Genomic DNA, 20,610 nt, shown 5'->3' with positions numbered 1-20,610 from the left:
GATCTAGCAGTGGACTGTACCTTGAAATTAAGTTCGATAACTTCACTTTGTATTTCTTCACTACTGAATCAGTTGAGTGCCAATTTATTACTAAACCAAACGAGAAAAAGCGCTGTCGCAGCAGCGCACAAATATATGTGTGTGTACAATGCTTATGTATGTGTCGATTCTTACAACTACATCTGACTTATCGATAAACGCAATCCGTTCCTGAACATCCCGGCCCGCCCTGAAACACAGTTTCTGAACGGGGCAATACCGCAACCTTGGTGATTGGCCGAGTTAATTCTCCCGAAGAGGTCTTGAGTCTAACCGCTCGAACCAATTGATCCTTGCCTGGGTAGGCTTCGAGAACCAGCGCCAGATGCCAGTGAGCTGGTGGGGTGTTCGATTCCTTTACAAGCACCACATCTCCCACTGCTATATTTGGTGTTGTAGTGGTCCACTTTGGACGCTGTTGCAATGTGGTAAGATACTCCTGATGCCATTGCTTCCAGAAACCTTGCATCATAGATTGGATACTTTGCCAGTACCCAAGTCGGCCCACGGGGATGTGGCCTAAGTCTGCCTATGGTATAGTTGTGAGAGGCCTGCCGATCAAGAAATGTGCTGGCGACAAATAATTGATATCTGTGTCCGAGTTGTAGCACAAGGGTCGTGAGTTGACCACCGCACTGACTTGTGCAAGTAGAGTTCGCATCTGCTCGTAGGTGAGAGTAGATTTCCCAATGACTCGGCGAATATGCAGCTTTACGCATCTGACTGCAGATTCCCATTTTCCTCCCCAATGAGAAGCATGTGGTGGAATGAATACCCATTGAATGCCATCATTCGCCGGAGCATTCCCAACCTTTTCGATGTGTGGCTGAGATGCCAGCAGCTTCTGCATTTCATCAAGAGAGCGTTTAGCTCCAATGAAATTCGTTCCGTTGTCGCTATAGATTTTGTTGCACTTGCCACGCAAAGAGACGAAACGTCTTAGCGCGGCCAAGAATGAGTCGGTGCTCAAGTCCGTTACAAGTTCCAGATGGATTGCCGATGTGACCAGACAAACAAATAGGCATATGTAGCCCTTACCAATGCGCGGTTTGCGCCCCTTTCCATCCTTAAGAAGGATTGGACCAGCATAGTCACATCCAGTGTTTACAAATGGAAGTGCCTGAGTGACACGAATGCTGGGTAGATCAGCCATCCTTTGTTGTGATGTATGATGCCGCTGTCGAAAACAAGCCAAACAGTCGTGTGTGACTTTCCTTATCAAGTTCCTTGCGCCAAATATCCAGAATGTTTGACGTACCATAACAAAGAGTGATGAGACGCCAGGGTGCAGGTTGACCCTGTGTTCGTATTCAAGTATCAGCTTGGTGATGCGATGAGATTTCGGTAGCAAAACTGGATGTTTCGCCTCTGTGGACAATTGCGAGTGGTGCAAGCGTCCTCCAACCCTGAGTAGTCCGTCCTTGTCGATCATTGGCGAGAGTTTAGCCAGCTGAGATCGACTTCGCAATGGTTTATTTGCGAGTAGCAATTGATAGTCATCCTGAAAGCAGGTTTGCGCGTGGCGCAAGCATACAATGCGTGCCGCGGTGATTTCCTCAAACGTAAGACAGTTTGAGCCCTTGTCCCCAAATGGACCCTTCGTGCACCGTAGAAAGCGAAGGACATAGCCAACCGTGTGAACGAGCGTCAACCATGAAGATACTCGTTGAACAAGATGATCAAGTGGATGATCAGGAGTTGCCTCTACTAATGCAGTCAGACAATTGCTTTTGACTTCCTTTTCTATGTTCTTTTCTGAAATATTCAAACAGACTTGTGAGTTGTTTAACCTTACCAGAAACTGATCCGCGTCACGTATCCATGACGGGCCATTCCACCATAACTGAAAGTCCTTTAGGTCTGCAGCCATGAGACCTCTGGATGCGCAATCAGCTGGATTTGATTTGGAGTCCACATGACGCCAATAATGCCTTGGAATGGTGTCCGAAGTTCCGAAGTTCGGTTCCCAACAAATGTCTTTAGTCGAGAGGGTGCGTATGATAGCCAATAGAGAACGATTGTGGAATCGCACCATGCAAAAACCGTGACCTTTTGATGTCGAAGTGCCGCCTTTATCGAACGTATGAGTTGACTTAGGAGAAGTGCCGCGCAAAGCTCTAGGCGGGGCAGAGATTGCTGCTTTAGCGGAGCCACCCTAGACTTCGCAGCCATAATCGATGTAGAAATCGAGCCATCCTTGTTGATTACTCTTCTGTACACTACAGCAGCGTATGCCTTCGTAGATGCATCGAAGAATCCATGCAATTCAATGTTGTCGGTGTCGTTGACAACCAACCGGGGTATTTGAATGTGTTGTAGCATATCCAAATCTGCTCGCCATTTGAGCCAAGTATCCGCTAGTTGCTTAGGGAGTTTATCATCCCATCCCAAATCGAGAAGCCATAATTGTTGAAAGAGTATTTTGAATTGGACCACAATTGGTGCCAAAAGCCCAAGTGGATCGAAGATCCGCGAGACATCCGATAAAACTTGTCGTTTTGTACAATCGACATTTCCTTTTAGACCAACATTATAAGACAATGTATCAAGACCAGGTTGCCAGTAAAGTCCAAGTACCTTGACAGGAGATGATTGTGTAGAATCAGTTCCTTCTGTTGGTATGCGAGGTGTGTTTGATACCCATTTCCCAAGCTCCAAATTAGCACACGACATAAGTTGAATAAGTTCCTTTCGATATTGTATCAGTTCCTCCTCACTGTTTGACCCAGTGAGCACATCGTCGACATAAAAATCCTCTTGTAAGATTTTTGCAGCATTCGGGAATTCCTGCTGATGATCAGTAGCCAGTTGCTCTAATACCCTAACAGCCAGGAATGGTGCACATGAGGTGCCATAAGTGACGGTGCATAGTTGATAGTGTTTGATTGGATCCGATGGCCTTTCTCTCCAGACAATTCTCTGGAAGTCGCGGTGTTTGTCGTTCACCCAAATCTGCCGAAACATCTTGACTATGTCGGCTGAGAATACAAATTTATACATCCGAAAGCGCAAGCAGACAGCAAATAGATCGCGTTGAATGCTAGGCCCTGTAAAGAGATAATCGTTTAGTGATTTGCCTTTGGTGTCGCAAAATGATCCGTCGAAAACTACTCTCAGCTTCCGACCCAAAACCGGGTGATGTGGTAGATAAAACCGTTGTGCATTATTGACTTCATCTGGTGGCAGTTCGCGCATATGCCCCAAATCGAAGTATTCCCTCATAAAGTTGACATATTTTGCTCTTAGATTTGCATCTTGTTGTAGGCGTCGTTCCACCGATTGGAAACGATTAAGAGCTCCTTGTAGAGTATCCCCAAATTCAGGATTAGTGACCTTGAATGGAAGTTCTACGATGTACTTCCCCTTTTCATCTCGAGTGTGCGTAGCGAGAAAGTGTTTCTCCACCTGCTCATCATCAGGTTCCAATTTGGTTGTGGAACTGATGTCCTCTAGCTCCCAAAACCTCTGGAGCGAAGCGTTAACATCAATGTATGATGTCAAAGCGAAAGCGTTGTTAGCTTGGGGCATCGTTATAGAGCTGATGACCCATACGAAAATCGATGATATTGCAATGAGTTTGTCCGTATTGTCGTACAACTTTTTCCCTGTGATTGTAGACCAAACGTGTTCACCGCCCAAAAGAACGTCAATTGGAGCGCTTGTGGTGAATTCCGAGTCAGCGAGTTGAAGATCGCTAAAGACATCAAGTGCCGATGCGTCAATGTTTTGCCTTTCCAGTGTTGATGTGATTTTGCCAAGAACATGAGCCTGTACCGTTAAGTGATTGTTTGAATACCTTGACTTTATCTGAAGCGTGCTGCTTCCCCTTGTGGTGTCAGCTTGAGCCGAAGAGATTCCTGTGACCAAAATGGATGATGCCGACCGTGGCAATCCAAGTGCTTGTATGCATCGTTCTGATACATATGAAAGTTCCGACCCAGTATCTAGTAAGATACGACATGTAATGTAGTCTCCATTTACCTTTTGAACATAAACCGTTGCAGTAGGCAATATGCTTCGATTTAAACCTTTTCCTGTTTTCAATTTCGCAGAGCTTTGTGAACAAACCGTTGCTGGTGCACTCCCATTATGAGCCACTAGACTTGTTGTAGACAAATCGTGATGAGAAGCGTTTGGATTACGCTGATTCTCCCTTTTTCCTTGTTGCAAGTTCCTTAAAGCCATTGAGTTACCTGGATCATGGATCAGAGAATGGTGTTTACCTTTACAATATTTGCATGAGAATGATGATGGACAGTTTTTGACCATATGCCCTGATTTCAGGCAATTATAACATAAAGCCTTTTCCCTGATGAACATACGACGTTCTGCAAGTGTTAAATCCATGAATTGTTGACAGCCATACAACTTATGATCCGTCGCCTGACATTTGGTGCAGCTGCCAGCTTGAACTGCAACCATCGAATGTGTGACACGTTTTGTGTGTGTGATTTGCGCCGGCGTTTTGCCTCCAAACGCAATCTCCCGTTTGCTGAGCTCTAATTCCTCACAACGATCATCTAAGAACTTGAAGAATTCCACCAGTGTGGGCGCCTCGTTGCCCATGCTGCGCTCAATCCACCTGCGCCGTGTATCAGCGTCAAGCTTTTCCAACACCAGATATTGTATCCAGCAGTCCCGTCCTGTTTGATTGATCGCATCCAGACCGCGAACAATCTCATTTGTGCCATCTGATACATTGCGTAAGATGGACACATCAATTTTGTTTGTCGTTGGTAGACCCATAAATTTCTCCAAAAATGAGTTCACAATATGGCGTGGCCTATTGTATCTTTCCTTTAAGCGTTCCCAAGCAGTGTTGTAAGCCGTGTCAGTTATCGCCAGGTGCCGCACCAAGTTGGCAGCATCATCGACGAGCAGTGTTTTTAAATGATGGAACTTTTGAGTGTTGGTTAACTCCCTTTTGTTGTGTATCGTGCTCTCATAGATATCTTGAAAAGCTGGCCACTCTGTGTAGAGTCCAGCGAACCGTTTTATTTGAATTTTTGGCAATTCGCCGCCATGCACAAATGCCGTCGTGCCGTTTCCCGAAGTCGAACCCGAAGCAGCCACCTCATTGCGAGCGGGCATCGACAAGTTTGAACTGCTCTGGTTTGCAGCTAACTGTTCAAAGAGTTGTTGTTGTTGTTGCAGCAAATGAACGATGTTGTCGTTATATGCGTGCAGACCCATGGCGCCATTGCCGTCGCCAGACAATGATGCTTGTTGCTGAACTAACCGTTTTTTTCCCAGAAGTAAAGAATATGCCTTCAAGTACTTCTCTTCGTAGGTCACGTGATCGACCTCTGGATCCACATAGCCGTCCACATCTTCCAGAAGGGCTATGGAATCCCCGATTCCATTAAATTCCTTCCACACGGACTGGAGTTGATCCATCCGAGCGGCTACCTCAGTAGTTGATATAGTTTGGGTTCGTTCCGACCAATCCAGAATTCTTGTTATCCTGGCCTTGAGTCGGCTCCGTCGACCCACCAATGACTTTAGTTCTTCCATTTTACAGAACTATTCCAGAGTAATAATCCTCCAAACTTTCCAATACATCCAAGAAATTCGAACGAAAAGCACTTTATTCGATCGAAAACCGATTCCCTTATTCGGCTCGAATGACCAAATTATGATTTGATCTAGCAGTGGACTGTACCTTGAAATTAAGTTGGATAACTTCACTTTGTATTTCTTCACTACTGAATCAGTTGAGTGCCAATTTATTACTAAACCAAACGAGAAAAAGCGCTGTCGCAGCAGCGCACAAATATATGTGTGTGTACAATGCTTATGTATGTATCGATTCTTACAACTACATCTGACTTATCGATAAAAGCAATCCGTTCCTGAACAGTAATATCATTAAGTGGAATTGGCAATGTTAGTGTAGTTTCGTCAATTCAAATCACAAGTAATGTAATGATAAATGGAAATTGTATCGAAGTAGTATTTCATGTAGTCCAAGATAATAATATGAAAAATAATATTGTAATTGGCCGCGAAATGTTAGCACAAGGATACTCTGCTATAGTATCAACAGAAGGTATTAAAATAATTAAAGACAAAACAGTTAACGTTTTTTCTACAAAAAGTTACGAAAATGATTTTAATAATTTAGTAACTGAAGCACAGGGAGAAGATAAAAATCTATTGTTAAGATTGTTAAGAAAGCATTCAAAATGCTTCTGCTCTCTGACGTGACGGTCGTGTTTTTGCATAGCTCCTGAGTTTTTATTAATATATATTGTTTTCTCTCAGTTTTTAATTGTGCTTAGTTTTTTTTACGCTTTCACTGGTGTTGTTCGCTTGACACCAGGGATTGAAAATGCTATGCTACGTCGGAGTTTTTTTTTTTGCTCCCGCTACTGCTCTGATTTCGAAGGGCTACGTAGCATAGCAGAGAGCACAAACGGAAAACGATTGCTCTTCTGCTCTGCTCCGTAGTATACACCGTCGGAGCACAGAGCAATAGCAAGAGCAAAAAATTTTCGATACGCTATTCGTAGTTGTAGCAATAGCACAAGCATTAAAAGCGAGATGAGAGCGGAGCAAACAAAATAAATTTTTGTGCTACTGCTACGGAGCATTTCCTTTTCTGTTGCTCTCGTAGCAATTTCGTAGTCGCTCTCGTAGCAACTTCGTAGTCGCTCTCATAGTAGATCTGTACTAGAGGTGGGCATGGGCCGAAATGTTACATCCAACCCAACTCAGCCCATGGGCTTAAAATTTCACCCGCACCCGAAAGCTAAAAAAAATTTGGACATTCAGAGGAAACTGTAATTCCACAAACTAGGAGCACAACAGGGATAAATCCAACATGCAAGTTAACATGGACAAGAGGGTATAGCGGATGCATCTGCAATATTAGCAGTGGCCACGATCGCTGGGTAACATGAGTCAATGCTTATGGTTCTTGGATTTGGCGCTTACATTCACAGTTGCTTGGCGATAAGCATCAATGTGTTTCGCAAGGTGAAAGTCCAAGGATCAACTCTGGAGTGATGCCACTTTTGTGCTCCTAGTTTGTGGAATTACAGTTTCCTCTGAATGTCCAAATTTTTTTTAGCTTTCGGGTGCGGGTGAAATTTTAAGCCCATGGGCTGAGTTGGGTTGGATGTAACATTTCGGCCCATACCCACCTCTAGTACAGATCTACTATGAGAGCGACTACGAAGTTGCTACGAGAGCGACTACGAAATTGCTACGAGAGCAACAGAAAAGGAAATGCTCCGTAGCAGTAGCACAAAAATTTATTTTGTTTGCTCCGCTCTCATCTCGCTTTTAATGCTTGTGCTATTGCTACAACTACGAATAGCGTATCGAAAATTTTTTGCTCTTGCTATTGCTCTGTGCTCCGACGATGTATACTACGGAGCAGAGCAGAAGAGCAATCGTTTTCCGTTTGTGCTCTCTGCTATGCTACGTAGCCCTTCGAAATCAGAGCAGTAGCAGGAGCAGAGCAATATTTTTATTGAAATTGCTGCTATGTAGCAGCAAATGCAAACACTGCTTGACACCCTTGTGTTTTATTTCCATAATTCGCCAAATTAAATAGTTTAAACAGTTTTTCTGTTTCGTGATTAATGTTTGGTGCATTTAATTTTTTTCTTTTTATTTTTTTCTCTCTCGTCATTGCTTCTGCAGTTGCTCCCCTCATCACCCCCATCATACCATCAGTGCTAGTGGCTTTGTTGTTCTATCTCCTTCTCTCTTGCGTAATCACTTTTGTAAGGCCGCCTCTCAAAGCTCGGCTTATAACTGTTCTTGCACTCTCTCTTGTGCTGTGCACTCTAGATGTTCTCTTTGTTTTATTTGTAATTAATGATTTCTTATCGATAATTATCTTTGTGCTGTGTATTTAAATTTTTCTATTTATTCTTATATATATAAATTTATATATAAATTTATTTATTTTTTTTTTTTTTTTTGCCTTGTGTTTCTTTTGGCTTTATAATGGCTTGTTGTCTACCTACTTGCAAGCATTCTGATCGTTTTGATGATCAGTATAGAGCAATATCTTGTTGGCTTTGCGATAATCTTATTCACTTAAAATGTGCTGGCCTCAATGGCCGCGACTACGACAAATTTTCTGGTTTGTCTGTGTCAAAGCCTGAGCTTGGCTTAATGCGCTGGACTTGCCCATCTTGTGCCAGCCAGCAGCTTGATTTTAGCCGTATGTATAGGGATATTCGTTTAAAGTTTCTTTCTTTAAACAAACTGGCCAAACAGCTGCCTAACGAGTGTGACTCTAGCGTACATTTATTGTCGCAATTCAAGTTTGTTCCACCTTCTGAGAAGTCGCCCAAGAAATGTACCCTTGTGTTGCCTCGCAAGCAGTCGCCAGCACTCTCTATTACATCGTCTCCCATTTTACTTTCGCCTACACCATCTTCTTGTCCCTCTTTATGCTCTTCTTTTCAGCTTGAAGTACCCATTACAAGCCCTGGTGTACCTCATTCTATCCCTCACGGGAACTCTGATCAATCACAGGATCATGCTAGCTCTCAATGACTTGCGGATCCCAATGCTCCTCCGCCTCCACTAACTGTAGTGCCTCATCGTAAACAATTATTTATCTCTAGGCTTGCTCCTGATACTTCTAAGTCGTCTGTGGCAGCTTACATTAATAATATATGCCCTGCTAAAGTTTTAATTGAAAAGTTTAAGTTTTCTAGGCCTCGCGAAATCTCCTCTTTTAAAATTACAGTACCTAATGAGTATTTCTCAGCTATGGTTGACACTAATTTCTGGCCAGAGGGCCTAGTTGTACACGAGTTTGCGCCCAATAAGCGCTCCCGTCCGTTGCCTGTCCACCTTCCTAATTTATCTTCTGCTTCAAAAAACTAATAACGTCATGCATTCATTATCAAAATGTAAGAGGACTTCTTACCAAGCTCTCGAACATGTTCTGTGATAGCCAAACCTTTTCGGCTGACATATTAGCTTTCTCTGAAACTTGGCTTAACTCCTCTGTTTTGGATAATGAAATTCTTTCTAATAACTTTATTTCTTATAGGCTTCATCGTGTTGATCGTCGTGGCGGTGGAGTACTTATTGCTGTCAACTCGAATCTGTGTTCAAGTGTTGTGCCGATTGATCTGCCCTTAGGTGTTGAGTTTATTTGCGTCGAAATTACATGTTCCAACTTTAGCTTATATATTTCTTGTTCATATATTCCTCCAGCTTCTGATATAATGACCTATATGCATCATGATGATGCTTTGCAAACTATTTTCAATCGTCTTAAAGATCGTGATTTCCTTATAGTTTTAGGTGATTTTAACTTGTCTAATATTTCTTGGCTTGTTGATGATCTATCTTTCTTAATTCCTTCATCTCAACATGTTTTTCTTGATAGCCTACTTGAATGTCCGCTATATCAATTGAATTTTTTCCTTAACTCTTCTAAAAGAAGCCTTGATCTTGTTTTTGTCTCGGATCCCACTGTTAGTGCTGTGTCCCGAACACAGCCCCTAGTGAAAGCTGAAGATCCTTATCACCCTACCATTGAACTTACTATTTCTTACAATTCCGTTACTAATTCATTTAATAACATCGCAAATTCTCGTCGTAGATGTTTTCGTAAAACAAATTTTAATCTTCTTAATAGCCTTATTTTCTCTTTTGATTGGTCATTTCTATTTGAGTGCTGCGATATAGATTGTGCAGTGAAGTTTTTCTACTCTGCTCTTAATTCTCTAATTGATAAATGCGTTTCTTATGTGAATGTCTCTACCGTCTCTAGCGCGCCAGTCTGGTTCACACGTAGGCTCTCTAATCTCCGTAAAACTAAATCGAGATATTTTAAAAGATTAAAAAAAACTGGTTCGCGACTTTACTATGCAAATTACTGTATAGCCAAATGTCAATTTTGTCTTTTAAACACTCAATGCTACAATAATTATATCGTTCGCTGTAAGGTTGAATTTTATAAGAACCCCAAAAGATTTTACAACTTCGTTAATTCCAAATTTATACTGACTTCAGTAAGGCTTTTGATACGGTTGATCATTCTTTGCTTCTCGCGAAACTTAACATCATGGGTTTTTCACCAAAATTATTGGGTTGGTTAAAGTCGTATCTTATTGGCAGAACCCAAAAGGTGTCTTTTCGTTCCTCGATATCTAAAACTGTTCGAGTTACGTCAGGTGTACCCCAAGGCAGTCATCTGGGCCCACTATTATTTACATTGTTTATAAATGATTTGCCTTTGGCCTTGGCGCATTCACGCGTGGTCATGTTTGCGGATGACGTCAAGATTTGTTATTCCTATAATGATCCTTCTTTCCAACAGTACTTGCAATCAGATCTCGATGCGTTCTGTGATTGGTGCCACGTTAATAAATTACACCTTAATGCCTCTAAGTGTTCTTTTATGACTTTCAGTCGTTTGTCTCCGCTCCTAGCTCATTACTCTATTAAGTCTGTTCTGTTAGATTGTGTTCCATCATTCAAGGACTTAGGCGTTATGTTTGACCCTAAACTTTCATTTAATGTTCATATTTCTTCAATTGTCAACAGAGCAAGCTGCCTTCTCGGCTTCATTAAACGTTGGGCCAAAGAATTTGATGATCCCTATGTAACAAAGGTTTTATACACTTCGTTAGTTCGCCCTACTCTAGAATATTGCTCGCCAGTGTGGAATCCGCAATATGATGTTCACCAGCGTAGTATTGAATCGGTACAGAAGCAGTTCCTTAAGTTTGCGTTACGCGGTCTTAGTTGGGACCCGAGTCTTCGCCTACCTTCTTATTCTAGCAGACTTCTTCTTATTAATCTTCCTTCACTTTACAACCGTAGACTCGTTTTTGGCATTCTCTTTCTCCATAAACTAGTCAACGGCGAAGTTATTTCTACTAATTTACTAGATACGCTATATTTTTGTGTTCCCTCACGTCGGACTAGAAACTTTTTTCCTATTCACCTTAGTAGATGTCTGACTAACTACTCTCTTCATGAACCTTTCCGTGTTCTTTGCCAATCTTTTAACAACCTTTCTCACCTAATTTCTCCTCATCTTTCTGTCACTTCTCTTCGAGCTATACATTTTAATCATCTACAGCGAAACCAATGATAATATTCTGGACTTGGATTGGTTGCAACTCATCCCTGACCACATTGGCTGTGAATCGGGGCATAGCTGGCACCTTATGCAAATAAAACACCTCCACCGGGTCGGGGATGTGTAGTTGTGTATATAGCTAAGCTATCTTTTTCAATTAATTACTATCTGTCTTTAGCTTAAGCTTTTTCGTCGACTGCTGTGTTAGTTGACTTAAATAAATAAATAAATAAAATCATTCATTCGTAACTACTGGTGTAATATCAATTCGATTAGTAGAACCCACCAAGACTGTGCAAAGACGCCCTTACAGTTTCAGTCCCATTGAAACAGAATTACTCCGCTCAAAAGTTCAAGAGCTAATAAATTATGATGTAGTAAGGCCGAGCAGTTCACCTTATGATGGAATTAAATAGAAATACCATTGCAGATAAGTTTCCTCTACCATTAATTTCAGATCAGATAGCTAGATTGCGTGGAGCAAGATACTTTACTTGCTTAGACATGGCTTGCGGGTATTATCAGGTCCCCTTACACGAGAACTCCATTGAGTACACTGCATTCGTCACTCCCGATGGACAATTTGAGTTTTTAGCGATGCCGTTTGGTCTAACGAACGCACAGTCGGTTTTTCAAAGAGCAGTGATGAAAGCAGTGGGCGATTTGGTATTTTCGTACGTTATCGTCTATATGGATGATATAATGATCGTGGCGTCAACGTCAAGGAAGAAGCTATTGAAAGATTAGAGATCGTCTTGAATATTTTGACTAAGGCAGGCTTTTCGTTTAATGTAGAAAAATGCTAATTTTTGAGGGATTCTGTTCAGTATGTAGGATACGAAGTACAGGCGGGTGAGATTCGTGCAAATTTGCGTAAAATTGAAGCATTAAGCGCATTGCCACCACCCAGGTCAATTACAACATTGAGGCAATTTATAGGATTGGCTTCGTATTTTCGCCAATTTGTACCAGGATTCTCTCAGCTATTGAAACCTCTTGACTCTCTTACATCTATTAAAATTAATTTTGATTAGACGAATGAACATGAGAAGGTTCGCAAACAGATTATTGATATCCTTACAAGCAAACCAGTCTTGGTAATATTCGATCCTAAATACCCCATAGAACTGCATACAGATGCAAGTGCCATTGGCTATGGAGCCATACTTTTGCATCGAATTGAAAATAAACCGTATGTGGTTGAATACTTCAGTAAAACTACTAGTGTGTGTGAATCGAAACAAACGTGTTATGAGTTAGAAACACTCGCGGTAGTTAATGCAGTAAAACACTTTAGACATTATCTACATGGTAATAGGTTTGTCATTTTTACCAATTGTAATTCGTTAAAGGCTTCGAGAACAAAAATTGAGCTATCACCTAGAGTGTATCGCTGGTGGGCATTCCTTCAAGCAATCGATTTTGATATTCAATATCGCGAAGGCAAACGTATGGCCCATGTAGATTTTCTGTCAAGGAATCCTTTGCCTGATAAGAAAAAAGAGAATCAAAATAAAATTGTAGAAAAACATGTACAGTTGATGGAAATTTCTGAAAATTGGATTCAAGCCGAACAACAACGTGATCAGGATATTTTGCAAAAAATTAACAAGTTGAGTGAGGGTGAACTTTCTAAAAATTTAGCTGCAACTTATGAGATGAGAACTAATGTGCTTTACAGAAAAATTCAAAGAAATTGTAGGACTCGTTGTTTGCCAGTCATTCCTAGAACCTTTAGCTGGTCTATAATAAACCAAGTACATGAATCGATCTTACACTTAGGTTGGAAAAAGACCCTAGATAAAGTATACGAGCATTACTGGTTTACGGGAATGGCGAAGTACGTTCGAAAGTTTGTAGAGAATTGCATCACTTGTAGGGTGACAAAATCAGCGTCCGGAAAAGTCCAAGTGGAACTGCATTCGATTCCGAAGATTAGCATACCTTGGCACACGTTGCATATAGATATCACTGGAAAACTCAGTGGGAAGAACGATCGTAAAGAGTATGCCATTGTTCAAATCGATGGTTTTACAAAATATGTTTATTTGTACCACACTTATAAGCTTGACGCAGTTAGTTGTATTGACGCATTGATCAGTGTTAAGTAATGAATATCATGACTGATGTAGAACTGTTTAATACTAGATATGTGCGATGACAGCATAGGCTGTCATCGAGTGTGGCTAGGTGTGCGGTTGAGAAAATTCAGTTTTTTTTCCTTCTGAAACTCAACCCTAAAGCACGTCGAGATTCGCTGCACAAAATTAGTGGAAAAATGGAAGCCAACAACGGAATCAACGATTCAGGAAACCCTGAATTCCTCAACTCGCCGATATACATATATACACACATACATATATATATACATACATAATACACATAGATATGTGTATTTTCAAGTGCGGTCACGTTTATCAGTCGCTCCGCAAAATAAAAGGACACAATCGACGTACAATACCTGGAATATAGAGGGGAAGGATTAGGAAGGGGCGCCAAGAGACTGGCCACTCACCTGGACTGCAATCGGCTGCCCAGCTGGCTGCATCTGTTGTGTTGGAGAAATTATTTATTTCCCATCAGTCTTAGTTTGGTGACACGTCTGGAGGGGCGGCGGGGGTGTTAACCATATCCCACGCTTTCTCCTCTGGTGGGAAAATTGCATTTTTGGCATTTTCCTTATCGTTTGACTTCTTAGCGCGTTTTACTTTGCCGATTGCAGTTAATCAGCTGGTAACTAGTGTTGTGAACCGTCGATCGATAACAGAGCCGATAAACCAGCTGACGGCTTAACATAAGCTCACAACATTAGCCTCCATAGTGTTTCGTGCTTTTGGGCGCCCGCTTAGGCGCGATTTTCAAAATCCCCCCTAGGCAGAGTAAGTCTTAAGTTACCGACTAGCAATCTTTTCAGGTTACAAGAAGAGGACCTACAAACCCACAGACACGAAGGGGACTGTGGTCTACGCTTGTGCCAGCGGCTACAGCGTACAAAACCTGGCAGCAGGTATAAAATGCAAAAAACACATGGGAAAATGTTTGGAAAAACGTCGACTACTCTAGGTGGCAGCCACAGTTGTGGAAATCCACCCATGGTTCAAGCCATGGCAGGGGCACGGATTCTGGAGGCCCTAACAACCGTCATCAACACCACTACTGCACCGGTGGAAAACTTGGCCGATGCAGCGTTTGTGCAGCACTTACTGTGCACAAACGGAGCCAATCCTTTCGCCAAAGGAAGCAAGATCGCCAGGACACCGTCGCAGGCTCGTCTACAAATTGTTAGTAAGTCTATCATAGCCAGATTACCCTCGAAAAAAAAAACAAAAACACAAAATTCATATTTTATATAGCCCAATATACACCAAAATAAAAAATAAAAAAAAAATATGTATATGTAATTAAATAACAAATTCCAACCCAGCAAACCCTCACGAAGAGCACATGTCAAACATCTGTACTCAAAAGTACACAAACAACATAAGCACAATTGTAAAGCTTGTAGCGATCCACAATCCTTTTGAAAAAAAAGTTTTAAAAAAGCTCACTTCAAGTTTACAAAGTTTGCAAGCATACATAAAGCTTTCCGATCGTAGCAAGCTTAATAAAATCAAAGTTGCCCAATAACGAAGTTTAAATACTCTATGTATAAGCAAAAACAATATATTTTTTTTTTTTGAAAACAATTAAATTTAAAAAAAAATAAAAAAATAGTAAAACAAACTGAAAAAAAGTTAAATATTTACTTACGTTACTCGGGCCCAAAACAGCCTTAAACTACATCGATTTGGTATCAAACGAACGAGAAAAATTTCACGAGCACGACCTCAGGTGTGCCAAGTGTACCGAAAATATTGTTGAGTTTACAATATTTCTTGAACTTAAAGAACAATTATAGCTTAGAATTCGCTATTTGGCTACCAGAGCAGCCGAATATTCTTAAATTTTATAATTCATGGTCTCCATAGTCACGCATGGGGTGGGGCGGTCAACGCGCCAAATAAAGAATAGCGCTTGCCAACACTGAAATCTAGCTTCAGCCGATATTTCCACTTTTTAACACTGAAATTTCGAGTAACTTAAGTAAATATTTACCGAAAAAAAATTTGGTAAATATTTACTTAACTACTCGAGATTTCAGTGTTGTAAAGTGATAAAATCGGCTACGGCTAGATTTCAGTGTTGGTAAATGCTATTTTTTATTTGGCGCGTTGACCGCCCCACCCCATGCGTGACTATGGAGACCATGAGATGAAGTACTTAACTGCATAACTGCATTTAAAGAAACTAGGAAGATTGTTCAACCCAGTAAAAGCATATAAGATCGTAGAGTCGTAATCGTAAGGGAGTCAACGAAATAGTATCTCAGTACTACAAATGAAACTCCAACGGGAGTTTCATGAAGGCATGACAGTAAGTGGAGCTGCCCAAATTACACGTCAAGCCTTTTGGTGGCGACTATATGGAGTGGCCAGCCTTAAAGGATTTATTCGAAATTACCATTCACAACAGGGTAAATCTGGATAAAGCTCAGAAGTTTCAGTATCTCAAGTCTTTTCTCTGTGATGAGGCTGCAAGTTTAATTAATCATTTACCCTTAACAGGTGCGGCGTAGGTCATGTCGTTAACTCACTTTTGGATACATTTAGACGTCTGCCATCAACAAGGGGGACACATGTATCCGTTTTACGAAAGATTGCCGATGTGGCATGTGAAGTTATACGTGGCCTGGATGCACTTGGTCAAACTGATCGCGACTGCTGGGTGATCTATTTTCTACTTGATAAAATTGATGCTGAGTCGCAATGCGAATGGGTTTCCCATAGACGTGAGGGGACATCTCCAATGATTACGGATCTTATCAGATTTCTCGGAGAACGTTGTGAAGGGTTCGAATTAAGCCGCTGCGAACAAGTCGAACAATCAAACGTTAAGAAATCTTCTCGGATACTGATTTCCACAGACTCAAGAGGGTGTCTTAAATGTGAGTCTAAGGAGCATACTGTATACAACTGTGATCAGTTCTTGGCCCTCTCCGTGGAAAGCCGCAGGGGACACCAAGGAGTACGTTGCCCACAGTTATAGTTTTTGCATTTTATTCAAATGGATCATACACCACTTGTAGTGTTCTCCTTTATAGTGGATCAGAACAATCATACACTGGGCCTCTCACGCTCACCAACTCAAATACTTGTCTCAGCAATTTCTTCAATCAAGGCCTCTAGGCATACACTAGATTTTACAGCTCATGTTTCAGGTAAGATAACCACTCTATTGCAAAAGGATGAAGTCGACCCGGCCGTATTAAAAGTTTTCGATTGGTTAGAGCTGGCTGATTCACCAGCGCTAAGTATGTCGACATTTTGTTGGGTAGCGACTACGTGTGGTCCGCATTCACAGGAGAGAAAGTACTAGATAAACATGGAAACATAATTGCAATATCTACAATAGTCGGGTGGGTGGGCACCTCAATTGCAGCTAAACAAATACAGCATCTCTGTTATCAACGATTGAAATAAATACATCGCTCCAAAAGTTTTGGCAATTGGAAGAATAAATGGCAGTTTAGCGCCCTGCACTGTTAATGATGTAATGACCGAATTCCACTGTTATGAATATTAAATAAATGAACACGTCAGTTCAGTTTTGTGGTCTTATTCCGATTGATTCCAAAAATATTCTTTGGCTTAACCTATTGTTTGTGGCGGGGCGGAAGGACCCGATATAGTACCAAGTGGTTGGCGGGTGCCAATATCTTCAGGGTCTCGTAGGTGAGTAGAATGATTAAAACGCGCGAAAAACTTCGTTTTAATTATATGTTGATTTATTTAATTCACAAGGTATACCGACACACACACGAAAATGGTTCGGTTTGAAAGAAATGACAAATCGCAAATTAAAAATTAAAGGAGATGAACGGGTGTTCGGGTGAAAAACTCGATTCGCAATAATGGCGATGCCCATTAGAAAAACCCAGTCACCCCTCCTGGTGTGACCGTAGATGCCGAGGATCAAAAAACCCTCCTCACTCTTCACTGCTCTTCGCCGCTCACTGCTGTTCACCCGGTGGCGTGAACATACCGCCCCCCTTGCAACATGTTGCAATTGCCACCCTGGGCATATAAAGGACGGGGGACGGCAACGTTCTGGAGCGCCTAGATCCCACAGGAGCCGGAGACGACCCATCCGAACACGGTGCTCTGGGCTGCGGGAGTACCGCTATGACCGGGCACACAGCCTGGTTGGATGACCTCCGGATAGAGGTCTGCCCCGAGCACCACGGACACCGACGCCGGCCGATAGAAATAGGGTTCGGCCAGGATCAGGGTGGCGAATCTCTCCCGAACCGGCGCCGCCACTTCCCGGATGGGAGTGCGGATGAGCAAGTCCTCTTCGACCCGGAATATAACGTTCCGTCGGAACGTCTCGTCGGACCTTGACTCGAGGACGGCCGTACAGGCTTGGTCGACCCCGACCTTGGTCACAGCTAACCCCAGGGACCGGGCAAAGGAGCGATTGATGCGGCTCTCAGCCGCACACGCATCGAGAAGGACGCGGGTCTCGAAGGATTTCGAGCCATTGCCCAACCGGAGAACTGCGGTTGGCAGGACGGTCGTCGTCCTGGCGTGGAGCAGGGAGGATAGAGAGATTTCGGGTGCGCCTTCTGGGGAAGCGGAGCGGTCGGACGATGATCGGGAACAGGGTTGTAGCGGGGGTGCAGCACGCCCGGAGGGGGGTGATTGGCTGCGACGCCGGGCGGAGGCACGTTGTCTCGGCGGTTGGTCGGCCATGTGGAGCAGTGTATGGTGCCTTTGCCCGCATCGTCGGCAACCATGGCGAGTCCGGCACGCGTCGGATGAATGCTCGTGTGCCAAACAATTGGGACAATACTTGTTGATCAGCACCGCCCGGAGCCGCTTTTCCCCTCGGAGGTTCAGGAAGCGCTGACACTGCCGGAGTGCATGAACCCCCCGACAGACCCGGCATCGGTACACGTTCGTGCCCTGCGGAGCAGCTCGTTTGCTGCGGTGGTGCGGCAGACGTGTGGGGGCCATGTCGCTATGAAGGGGGGAGCTGAACGAACTGTAACGAAAGAAATTACGTAGGGGGGAGTGGATTAGTCTATGCGCGGGAACGAACAACATGCACGGAGACGAGGACATTCGGAGGGAACATAGAGGGATTGGGAGTCACGATACGGTTTTAGGCTCAGGACTCCTGCTGTCTTGCAACAGAATAAGCTTCGCCACGGGTCTTCGGATAGACCCACGCGAGTTATGAAACCAATCAAAGTCGCACAAACAAATAACATAATTATACAAAAAGCCAAAGCTGAACAAACAAATAAACCTATGCATGGGAATGTTGATAACGACGAGATCAGCATAATCATGCAGAAGTACTTGAACCAAAATCAAATTTCAAAAGCATAAGCAACAGAAGCGTCGCCGTCGCTTCCGTTGCAAATGCTCGATCAGCAATTTATGAAACAAACGAAATGGGCATTTGCATATGCCAAAGAAAATCATATTTTTTAGTCTTAAGATTCAATTGTAACCAGACAGAAGTCGAAGTTCCAAACTAATAAAGAAACTCACAATATCTAAAGATATCCAGTGAACAAAAATCGTTTAATTCTGCAAAATTTAAATCAAAAATTTAAATAAATAAATAAAGATATCTAAAGATATCTAGTGACTAAAATTCGTTCTTTCAACGAATATAATTGGCGCAGTCGAAATCGGACAAATACGTTCAGAATTAACCAAAGTTAATCTGCGAGAAATTTTTTTTATTTTAAACCACAATGGAAGCAGAGATGGATAATTTAAGAGCAGCATTGCTTCAACAAGAAGGAGAGTTGAACCTATTAAGGCAACAAAATCAACAACAACAACAACAACTGCAACAACAACAGCAACAACAACAACAACAACCATTCCAGTGGCTGTCAAACAAAGATATCATCCAGCAGTTTCGCCAGCTAAGGCAGCTCGACGACCAACATGATGTATTGGCTTTTATAAAATCTGTGGAGTTCCTCATGACATTATGCCAGGGAAACGCATTGCTGATCCAGTTTGGCACTAGCATCGTCGCTAACGAAAAGGTGTCGGGAACAGCAGCAAATTTCATCAGACAATTGGGGATGGAGCCTAGCTGGGACCAAATGAAGACCAAACTGATGGAGCAAATGCGACCCAGGATGACCTACGAGGACGTATTCGATAGATGCAGATTCATCAAAGTGAGTAGTTTAAGAGATTTGTTCCAGGAGTTTGAGAAAGCAAAGTGCGAAATAAATAAAATATATATGTTCGACGAATCCAAACCAGCCATGTATGAAAATGATAAAGTAGATAGAGATTTGTTAAACATGTTAATGAATAAAATAGACACTCCATTCAGGATTCATGTCGATCAGGGCATATCTATGCATGCTTTACAAACGAAATATTCAAATATTAAAGCACTGGACGATCCCAGAGCTATCTTACAGAGGTATAGGAAAAATTCGAACAATACCTATAACAAACAGGGTAACACTAACGCTAACACCAACATTAGCACCATTCATAAAAACGCAACCCAGAATAATCAGTTTGCTAGTAATAATAACAATACCAAACAGAATCAAGGTGGCCAACCAAACACCAATAATAACGCCAGCCCACCTCGGAGTGACCAAGTCAACCAACAGTCGTATAACAGGTCACAACCCACCCAAAATCCAAATTTTAAACCTAACTATAACAACAAGGGTAACAGCTCAAGACAGACAAGAATGTCTCATATGAGCGTTGACACTCAAAAAAATGATCCCACACCCATGGAGATTGGGACTTTAGAAGAAAAACAGGCAGAAGAAGAAGAGGAAGAACAGGTAAATTTTTTGATTCCTTGCCTAGAGCATCCTTACCCATAATAGTGTGGACAATAGGAAAAGAAAAAATTAAATGCTTAGTCGACACTGGTGCGACGACAAGCATCTTAAAATCAAAAATTCTCGAATTTCAATACCCCAAAACAGAACTCACCAAACCATGCTCTTATAAAACTCTTAACGGCATTAACGTCGTGAAATACACCGTAACAACACCACTTCCAAAAGAGATACCCTACTCGGGGACACTACAGTGGAATCTTATAGATTTCTCAAACAAAAATTTCTCGGCAATAATAGGCCAAAATTTCTTAAAAGCCTTCAATGCTCAAATCAACAACACAGAGCGATATGTACAATTACTCGATAGAAAATTTTATTTTTTGGATTACGAATACCCAGAAGCCATGCACAATGCTTGTGCTCTGCAACCCGTGAACAAAGAAGAAATACGAGATCGCTTCAACCTCGCTCATTTAAATGACGAGGAACGTCGAGCCGTCGAAACCCTATTAGCGGAATCTGACGACTTATTTTTTCAAGAGGGGGACGTTTTGTCAGCAACAAACCAGATTTTCCACGAAATAATTACCACAGTGGATAGGCCTTTATATTCTAA

The 20,610-nt window shown here is 42.2% G+C and overlaps 1 protein-coding gene across 1 annotated transcript; it reads right to left on the bottom strand.

Moving 5' to 3' along the window:
• Positions 1-568: 568 nt before the first annotated feature.
• On the bottom strand, positions 569-1,471 carry LOC124460997. Its single transcript, XM_047012588.1, has one exon. The coding sequence runs from the start codon at positions 1,469-1,471 to the stop codon at positions 569-571; it is 903 nt and encodes a 300-aa protein (XP_046868544.1).
• Between the last annotated feature and the right edge of the window lie 19,139 nt (positions 1,472-20,610).

Source organism: Drosophila willistoni, unplaced genomic scaffold (genome assembly GCF_018902025.1).
Source record: "Drosophila willistoni isolate 14030-0811.24 unplaced genomic scaffold, UCI_dwil_1.1 Seg169, whole genome shotgun sequence".
NCBI classification, from domain to species: Eukaryota; Metazoa; Arthropoda; class Insecta; order Diptera; family Drosophilidae; genus Drosophila; species Drosophila willistoni.
Note: the sequence above shows the minus strand (reverse complement) of the source record. Positions and strands in the feature narration are given on the sequence as shown.